This window comes from Dermacentor silvarum, chromosome 2, assembly GCF_013339745.2.
Source record: "Dermacentor silvarum isolate Dsil-2018 chromosome 2, BIME_Dsil_1.4, whole genome shotgun sequence".
Taxonomy (NCBI): domain Eukaryota; kingdom Metazoa; phylum Arthropoda; class Arachnida; order Ixodida; family Ixodidae; genus Dermacentor; species Dermacentor silvarum.
In genome coordinates this window covers 173,463,375-173,473,691 of record NC_051155.1, presented here as the reverse complement: position 1 = coordinate 173,473,691, position 10,317 = coordinate 173,463,375, and the positions used below count along the sequence as shown (strand labels likewise).

General features: G+C 48.0%; 1 protein-coding gene across 1 annotated transcript; it reads left to right on the top strand.

Annotated features, from left to right (window-relative positions):
* The first annotated feature begins 5,602 nt into the window (after positions 1–5,602).
* Positions 5,603–7,423, top strand: LOC119440565 (uncharacterized). The gene has a single exon (XM_037705463.1). The coding sequence runs from the start codon at positions 5,603–5,605 to the stop codon at positions 7,421–7,423; it is 1,821 nt and encodes a 606-aa protein (XP_037561391.1).
* Positions 7,424–10,317: the final 2,894 nt, after the last annotated feature.

Genomic DNA, 10,317 nt, shown 5'->3' with positions numbered 1-10,317 from the left:
CCGTTATGAGTCAGCTATTGTCAGGTTGCGTTAAAACTCGGGGTCATTGGAGCATATGTGCACACGTGCACAAGCCGAATGGAATGGAATGTTGCCTGTACAAGATGACACAGATTGATGACATATAAAACTTGAAGATGTGCATTTGCTTCATCACAACTGCACAGCATGCTGTCAAGTTAGTTACAAGAGTTAACAAAATGCACCCAAATTGGCTTAATTTGATAGAACCTAGCGCGCTTACACTAAAACAACTCAATTGTAAGTATTCGTAACAAAATAGCACGGGTATTTGCGTATCCCAGGTCAGTACTCGTTTGAAAATATCAGATGACCTCGGCGGTAAGAAAACAATTCGTGAATCACCTTTCGATGTAGTTCACTGATTTACGAGCTGCTCTCTTCTGCACCAACAAATCCCGAGTGCGTCACCGAAAAGCAGAAAAAAGCTATTCCCATTAGCTTCGGGACCAATAATCACTGAAACTTCCGGAGTCCATTGTGTCGTTATTTAAGTATTCGTCCAGAATTTGACAAAAAGGTACATTTTTGTTTCTTTAACTATGAGAGCAGTGGAGAGCTGAAAGTCGGGCTTCTGACGCTCATCCGTTTGTTTTCAGGTCGCAGTTATTTTGTCGTCGTCGGAAAGTCACCTTTTTATTCTCATCTTCACTCTCGTCATAAGAAAAACAAAACTTTGCCCACTGACACCACTGGGATTCTAACTGACGTCCTTGCGGTTATGTTGCGATCGGGAACCGGACACCTCTGCGCTATCGCTCAGCATTGCGTGTGTTAATACGCGTATGGTCGGGATTTCACATACCACCCAGACTCTGAGATGGCGTCCATGCATGTATGTTTATGAAATTAAATCCTGGGATTTTACGTGCCAATACCACAAGCTGATTATGAGGCACGCCGTAATGGGTGACTCGGGATTCATTTTGACCACCTGGATACTTTTAACGTGCACTCAAAGCACGAAATACGGGCGTTTTATGATTTCTCCTCCATCGAAATGCGGCCGCCGCGTCCGGGATTTGATACCGGGACCTCGTGGTTAGCAGCGCAACACCATAGCCACTAAGCCACCACGGCGGGTCCTGCATATGTTCCGATGGCCACAAGAAGCAATAGTGCATGTAGCGGACGATTACGATGTTGCGTGCATCGCAAAAAAAATGTTGGGTGAACTAAACGTGGCATTGGCATCCAATTTGAATGAGCATGAGAGGCATGCATAATATGAGTGATATAGCATGACAGCTAAACTGTGTAGGTTAAATTCAACGTGTGTAGAAAATTATTCAAGCATTCGAGAGCGCTAGTAGTCTGTTTTGCGGACCGTATGAAAACTTTGCCCAACCGAGAGAAATAAACTTCATTGCTAGACCAGGCTTCCTGAGCCCAAAGGTCGGTGGCCTCCTCAGTCCTGGTAGCCATGGCTCGCTGCCGCCGCCCGAGCCCTGTTCACCAACCGTAGCTGGTTGTCAGGGTCTTGCGTCACCAGCCAAGCCTCCCACTGGTCTTCCGATTCTTCTTCTGAGCCCGGTTCTTCCTGCATGTTATCGCCTGGTGGTGATGATGATGGTGGTGATGATGAACTCCCAGTCTCGCCCGTAGGTGCCCGGTTACATGGCGTGTGCAGTGTTCCATACGGGTAGGTTCCAGCCTGGAGTGTTCTCCAGGTCACCGCTTGCTCCCTACTCATCGTCTTATGCGCGGGCGGGTAGCGATGCCTCTGGTTCTTGTAGTGCCCCAAGATATCCGAGTACACCTTGGATATCCGTTCATCATCCTCGTGACAGTCGTTGGTCTGTTTTCTCTGCGTGTCGTAGGTGGCTCGGTGCGCATGATCTCGAGCCACGGCGTGCGCCGCCTGGTTCCCCGCGAGAGACTCGTGTCCCGGTGTCCAGAGGGTGTGTGCTACTTCTATCTCGGTGTTGTTCAAGACCTGAAGTGTTGCCTTTCTGATCCTTCAGTTCACATACCTTCTGCATGCTTCTTGCGAGTCTATCACCACGGTAACCAGGGTCTTCTTGCACATTGCGATGGCCAGGGCTATGCCGAGCTCTTCCGCTTTGCTCGCGTCCTTGGCACGTATGGATGTGGCTGTAAGTTCTTCGCCCTTCTAGTTGACCACGCTGATTGCAAATCGGTCGTTTGTTCTGTACGCAGCTGCGTCCGTGTATATCACATTTGCTTCTTTGCTGTTGGTGCGTTCGAGTATTTGCTTGAGCACTTGTATTCTCGCTTGTATCCTTTCCGTGTCGTACTCGGGATGCATGTTTCTGGGAAGGGTACTTATGTGTAGCTTGTCTCTGACCTCGTGTGGGATACGCTGAGGTAGGTGCCTCTCATCCTCGACTTGGTAGCCCAGATATTGGAGCAGGGCTCTTCCCGTCTTTGTCAGCTTTAGTCTCTCCAATTGGTTGACATAAAGTCTGGATAAAGGGGAACGTGCCACAAGGAGCGTTTTATAGGCGATGTGGGGAAAAAGTTTCAACGGCGTCAGTTATTATGTCCTCTATGAAAAAAAAAACTGCTCGAAGCCGTTACACAATCATTGTACGCATTTACGGCTAGCCCATAGGAGGAGCATTCGTGTCAAGCGGTCAAAAAGCACGTATGACAAGGGTGTAGTAGGACAAGGGTGGATGACGAACATAAATGATAGGCCATGACATGAATATCATGACATGTGTGTCATGTAGGTTATGAAACAGCTACCTACGTCTTGGTGCTCTCACGGTCGTTTCGTTAACTTGGTAGGTACCAAAATTGGCATAGCATGACAAGAATGTATGACGAACATCAGTAATAGGTCAGGACATGAATATCATGACATGCGTGTCATGTAGGTCATGAAAGAGCCGCCTAAATTGACAATGACCCAGAGAAAAAAAACATTAACACTTAGAAACCACTTAAGTGGGTTCGGACATGGGTACTAATTGAACGAAACACTAAAGGATGGTAGTAGAAGCCATAGTCATCAGCATGACTCAGCAAAAATGACAATGACTCAGCGAGAAAACATTAACACTCAAAAAGTAATGGAATGAGTTCGGATGAGGTACTAAGCGAAGTAAAAGGCTCAAAGTTAATGGTCGAAGTCATAGTCATGAGCATGACTAGGGCTTTCGCCTTAACGTCTCCTAGGCGTAGCTAAAGGGACTGCTGAGGACTCATGACATGAATGTCATGGCATGCGTGTCATGTAGGTTATGAAACAGTCGCCTACGTCTTGGCGCTCTCATGGTCGTTTTGTTAACTTGGTAGGCTCCCCGCACACTACTTCGCATAACATAGATTCCCACAGACCGTGGGATCTGCTGGTTTTCTTTAGCACTCCAGCAGTTGAGGCCTTGTACCACGATGGCTTAAGCACCAGCTAGCTAATAAAGCAAAAAATAAAAGTATAATACAAAATTTGTTCTCGTTGCATCACTTAGCAGCAGCACTCATGGTGCCGCTTGTAACCAACGTTTATAGATATACTTTATCTATAAACGTTGCTTGGTAACCGCACATAGAATCGTCTAAGAAGCGCGTCACATAACCGTTATTATAGTTACAACAATTCAACAAGGAATAGCTGTTCATCCTTGAACAGCTGACCGGCGATACCCTGGCGGGACAAGAAGCTCTCGTCCAGCAAGTACGTCCAGCAGCCATGGCCAGTGAAGTCCTGGAATGAGGACACGACCCACTCGTCCTCAAGATCAACTCGATGGTCTAAATAAATGTTTCTATCTCTCTCTCTCTCTCGCTTTCTCACTTTCCAAAAAGAATCTCACGTAACTGTTATTGTGGGTACAAGTATTCAGCAAGGAAAGCTCACGTATGATCGTCTGCGATGATCGCCCTTGCCTCACTGATTCTGCTTTGTGAGAGCAGTGGCGTGCCTGCCGTACCAGACTAATTGGCCGCACCTTGTTGTTATTGTCGCCTTTAACCACTCCCTCGTACTCACGAGGGGGGTATGGGCCAAGGTTCGCATTGGGAACGAAGCAAGGGAACACGAAGTGAAGAGTGTAGTGAAGTGGTAGGCATTATCTCGCTTTCGCATGGATGGTCATTCTCTCCGAGACTGCCATATTTCACTCCCGTTCCTCCACAGTTGAATTTTGTAAAGCTATTATGGGGTACCAGGTCACTGTTGTTTACATTTAAATGAAATTGAAGATTCATCAGCGTGAGCATCCCTGAGTGGACCGATAATACCTTCAGTAGTGGCGCACATAACAGCGATTAGATATCGAAAATATTCAATTAGCAGAAATGTAATTGAAACAATAACGACATGGACAGAATGGCAGCACCTAAAATTTCGTGGAAAATCCAGTGGTGTCCATCAAGACAATTGGAAGTAATGATGACCAGATTACGCTGCCGTCCCCCCCTTAAACCTATATTTACACAGGACTGGTCTAACAATATCGCCCCTCTGTCAATACTGCCAAGAAGCAGAACCCCTAGATCACTATTTTAGGGGCGAAGCTCCTTAGGGTGTGGGTCTGTCCCTCCTCTGTAGTAGTAGTAGTAGTCGTCGTAGTAGGTAGCCACGTCTACTGTTATGAGAAAAAAAAATTCCGAGAGTTGTGGCCGTAGCGGAATCGAACCAGGGACCCCTCTCTTCTGAACGCGTGGCGCTAACCACTACGCCACGAAGCGCACATGGACCGACGCACCACGATGGCAATAAATACCCAACATTAACGAAAGACTGCGCGTTTCTAACGCGTTTGTGCTAGCGCGTTACGGCCCGTGCAAGAAGCTGGTGTAAGACGCTGTGGCCTCTCCGCCTTACCCCCGTATTCATAAACGCTGATGGCGTCGGCAAACGCGGTGCACGTTCCGGCATGTGTAAACGGCTGCGTAAGACGCTGTGGCCTCTTCCCCTTAGAGTATACTGCACGTTTCTAACGCGTTTGTGCTAGCGTCCCCTTAAGCGGGAGATGGTGCAATTATAATGAAGGGCGCTGTTATAAAATAGGAATGACGTCACATATGGCGCGTGTCATTGGTGGAAGTCAATCGTTCGATTTAGTGCGGCGAGACTGGGCGAATTACACGGAAGATTCACGGTTTACCGATGATTCCCTTCGGAGCTTCGCCCACTCATCATCATTCACCCCGTGGATATGCGGTGTTTTTTTTCATGTCGCCGGTACAAATTATTATAAAAAAGACTTATAGGAATTCCGCTTGTCAAACTAGGGTTAATCTTAACATCAGAAATAATACTAACTTTCGATGCATCAGTTGTGGGTTTCAGCCTCAGGGACGTATTTTATGCCGTTATGGATTCGAACAATCAACTAAACGAATAGGCTTTTTAATATTTTGTTTGTTTGTTTTTATTGAATAGGTAATACTTCCAAAGGTTAAGTAAAAGTTCAGGCACACAATTCTTGGCCAATCCCCCAGTGTGGGTACAAGCCATATTATGAGGCCATCATCATCATCACCAGGTATGAGTCGAATGTGCCGAAGGCTGGTTTTTCGAGCTACACTGCTGCTTATTTGGTCTGCTTTCTTTCTGCTGGTTTTTCTCGACTTATGCTTCGTGAAGTTCAAGCCCATCTTAGCGAATATGACTCTGCTTTCCATTGGCTACCTACTCGAGACACCCGGCTGCTCGTTCCCGCTGTATAACCCTTATCATTGGTCGGTCTCTTATCGCTGGGAGAGAGTCAACGCTACCAATGTCACGTATGAGGAGATATGCTCAGCCCGAAACCGCACGGTGATCTTGCAGGAAGGGGGCAAGTTCAGCTTGGACTCTATTGGCCTTCTCCTAGCTTACAACGCTACAGTCCAAGGTACCAAGTGTTACTACCACGTTGTCTCCAGAGACGAAACCGCTTACATACCGGACACAAAGCCTATTCTGGGCCCAGCTCGTTCGCTGCCCTTCGGTGAACCGATTGACGCAGAGTACGTGCAAGTGTCGTGCGAAGCTCGCGGGAAGCTGCTTTTCACCGAATACTTTCTAATTCCTCAGCCGAAGCAAGCAGTGCCAGACGCTGACGAACCGCAGGCGGATGGTGCTGCAAGTACTCGCCAGATGAGTGTCCTACTCCTAGGAATAGATTCGACCTCCAGGATAAACTTCAACCGCCTCATGAAGAAGACCCGCAAGTACATCATTGAGGAACTCAACGCTTTCGAACTGCTCGGCTTTAACAAAGTCGGCGACAGCTCGTTTCCAAATCAGCTTCCGCTTCTCTCAGGATTCTCTGGTCCTGACGCCGAGAGTTTGTTCAAGCGCTACAGCTTTGATACGTTCCCTCTTCTGTGGAATACGTTTAGGCTTGAGGGTTACACAACGCTGTTCCTTGAAGAAATGCCGTATTACGGTCTCTTCACCTACCCTAATTATTTAGGATTTAACCGACCACCAACTGATTACTACCCTGAACCTGTCTTGCGGATGATGGACGAGAAAGGAGGCAACGACCGTTTTTGCGTGGGCTCCCGCTTGAAGACGAAAGTCCTGATCAGATACCTGGCTGATGTATTGAAGATGAACGTCAACCGGAGCATGTTCTCGTACGTCTGGCTTTCCGACGTGACCCACAATAACCTGAAAGGAATCAAGGTCATCGATCAACCGCTCGAAGAATTTTTCAGGCAACTTTCAGACGCCGGCATCTTCGAAAACACCGCGGTACTTTTTCTCAGCGACCACGGAAACCGTATCGGCCCATACAGAATGTCCGAAATAGGTCGACACGAAGACAAGACACCCTTTTGTTTTCTCATACTACCCAGGCGCTTTCTGCAAGAGTATCCGGAAGCGGTAGTTCAGTTGGAAGTAAACCAGCGGCGTCTGGTCACTCACTACGACCTTCACGCTACGATGCTCAGCCTATCCAAGCTGCCTGCGTTCAACCCGGAGCCAACAAACAAGGGCCTGAACGTGTTCACTGTGATACCGCCGGAAAGGACGTGCGCCGACGCGTTCATAGCTCCCGAGTTCTGCGCTTGCACGGGTACCACGGGTGAGACTCCGGACCCAGGAGTCATGCTGTCGTTCTCCCGTTACTCTGTGTCCTACATCAACGCGCTGGCGATGCTCCACTTTCCGGGCAAGTGCATCGAGTGGCAGCTCGAGAGCGTGGATGAGGCGTCCGCTCTAGGTGGCCGCGTCGCCGGCAAGCTCCTGCTCCGCGTGCAGGTGACTCTGACGCCGACGGCACACTTTGAAGTGTACGGGACGCTGCGCAATGCGTCTTTAGATGACAAGCACGTAGACTTCGTTCAGAGGTTGGACAAGTACAGCAATGGGACCACGTGTTTGCCCAACAGCGCCTGGCAGAAAGTCTGCATGTGCAAGCCCGAGCTGTTGAACATTTCGTCGACGTTTCAGTCACCTGATTCCGCTAGTCTCGATGATATGGCTGGAAGTTGATAGGAAGGTCATAGGCGCTCTGAGCTCTGGCGCAATTCACTGCTCTAGTAAGCTAGTTGCACATACTTCTCTCCCCGAGCAAATATATCCCTTGTTATTAAAATTTCCAACAATCTGTAAAGCATTTAGTTCTAGTTACGGGCAGTGCAATCAACACAATCAAATTTACGTTTTAAAGGAATTTAAACCATGTCTTAACCGTCTAGGCAGTGTTCTTGCTGCCCATTCGAGTGAACAAGAATTCATACGTCGTAAACATTGCAGCTACTCAAGAAACATTCTTCGATTTATGTCAATTACCTTAAGACATTATCATGTCAAAGGCGAAACGCGTAGAAATAAGTACACCCAATTCTAATTCGAACTTAGGTTCTAATTCAAAAAAGTAACTACCTTAAGACATTATCTTCATGTCAAAGGCGAAACGCGTAGAAATAAGTACACCCAATTGTAATTCGAACTTAGGTTCTAATTCGAAACAGTAAAATGTCACACTGATTTAAGCTTCATCGCACGGAAGTAATTTACCGCTACCCCATGACATTGCACACATTAAAACGTGCAGCTGGCATTTTTTTCGTATACTAAATAATTCTAGACAGGGACAACAACACCAGCTTCCTGCTGTAAAATGGCACAAAAGAGAACTGAATCGATCCTCGTTTTATCACATTTTTGGTAACAAATTATATTTATTGATGAGTAGCAAAATTTCGCTGTTTGGCGCTGCATAAACGATGCATCTTTCCTTATAATTTTATGATCGGTGTAAATGACGGTTTAAGATGTTTGACTGAGCATTCTTGTGTGTGTGTGCGTGTGTGCGTGTGTGCGTGTGTGCGTGCGTGCGTGTGTGCGTGTGCGTGTTGTGTGTTCTGCGACATTGTACTCTCACGCTTTTGTTTCTTCCTTTCTTCCTCCCTCTTCAGACAGTGCGCATGCGCCTAGCTTGATAAACGGAACCTCGCCGTTTCCTCACAGTGCAAGCGTAGCGCAGTAAATTTTTCAAGAAAAAATGCGGGAAAAGAACGCCCGCTTTTTACAGTGCACCCTAGACGCTAGCATGTCCTGAATGATAGTATTACCATCTTTGCAGCGAAGCTGTTAAGGGCTCAGTCTTCGATGGTCGCGACCGGATGTAGAAAAAAAAAACTCATTGGCCGTATGCTGTATGCGCGAGGGAAAGCGCGCGAGGGACGCACGCTTTCGCGGGGAGCGAATGCACGGCGGAGAGCAAACGCCACTTCCGTCGCGCGAAGGGCCATGGGGGACGGGAGGGAGCTCGGGAGGGGAGGCGACGTTTATCTGCGGCACTAAATGCGTATCTTGGGACCGGGCGCAAGAGGAACTGGCGACTCAATCTCCCACGCGAAAAGAGGACAGCGGGAAGGCAGCGTGGGAAGGAGGGGTTGCGGCTTCTGCTCTGCGAGCAACTTGTACTTTGCGCGGCGCCGGGCGGTCGCGCGCACCGTACCTTGAAAGCGATCTGCAACACGGCTCCTACATTTTTATGCGCTGTGCTTTCGCCGCTCAGTTTCCGTTGAAGTGATAGACCGCATGAATCTTTGCTCGCTGCTGCTGGCGCGCTTGCTCACGCCAGCGTTTTGACAGCGGTTGTGTGCGGTCATACAAACAACGCGCAGAACTGTTGTCGACGGCAGCGGCGTTTTGCCCGCTTTCGCGCCGAACGCGCGCGGCGTTGGTAACGTGTTTATAAAGAACGTGCCAACCTTTGCCGTACACCCTATGGCGGTGTACCGTAGTGACCATAAGGTCATGGCCCCTGTGGTAACTAAATAAATGAAAACCACCAGATCATATATATTTCTCATTCTTTAATAGTTAAAATAACCAATTACATCATCACATCCTAAAAATCATAATTGCAAATACAAAATTCCAACCATAGTACAGCTTAGCTGGTCTTCCATCTCCACCCCACTGGAAGGGCTGACAGTTTTTCATGTTGATCTACAACTTTTTCATTGACACTTTTCATCTAAATTTAATATTTGCGAAGTCGAATAATTATTTAACACTAATTATGTAATAAGACAGAACCTAAAAAATAATCTGAGCATCGGTGCGAAGCTTTGTGTGAGTGCATAAGGAGTCAAAACACGAGTTTGTTTGCTGCCATTGTTTAGAGTGGCAAGCAGTTTCACATCTCTCTTGGCAACAGAGAAGACGGCGCGGGCAAACAGCCCAATGCCGCCAAACGCGAGAAGCGCGCTTGATAATGATCGCAGGGCTTCCTGGAGTTTTAACGCGACAGTAGTAAGGGCCCCGTATCCCAGAAAATCCACCGTCGGCATCGGTGTCGGCTTAAGCGCCGGCGTCCGTGGCAGAGAAATTCATCCCGAACCACACAGGCCCTCCGCGTGGCGCAGAGGCGTTAGTAAACAAAATTGAATTCTTCAATGTAAAATCCTTCAGAAAAGTTGTAAAGTACGACTGAATTACAACCTAGAGACATTATAGCGTGAGACTGTAATTTGAATGTACGAGAAAACAATTTTGTTACGAGGAAACTCAGACTCAAACCCCTTTTCCAGCATTTCTATCGTACCAACCGCGGCGCGCCGGGTAAGTTACCTGCGAAAACCCCATCCAGAGGACGCTCGCCTCCTCGCAGCGTAAAACGGTAGCGGCGCGCCGAGGCGAAGGTGGAGAAAAAAGAAAGCTGCAGTTGCCAGGAAGCCTGACGAACATTCAGGGTTCTTTGAATGCTATCACGTTCGACTCTTAAAGGCGAGGCTCAAGCGTCGTCCAAGATTTTCTGGTTCTTTCTTTTCTTTCTCCTGCACGGCCACCGCTGCCCCCACTGCCGCGGATGCGTGGAGGCGAGCCCCATCTGATGGTGGTGCAAGGAATCCAGCGGTGGTGACATTTGG

What these genes read in the sequence shown, in the direction of transcription:
- LOC119440565 (XM_037705463.1), top strand. Translation starts at nt 5,603, where the DNA reads ATGACTCTGCTTTCCATTGGCTACCTACTCGAGACACCCGGCTGCTCG.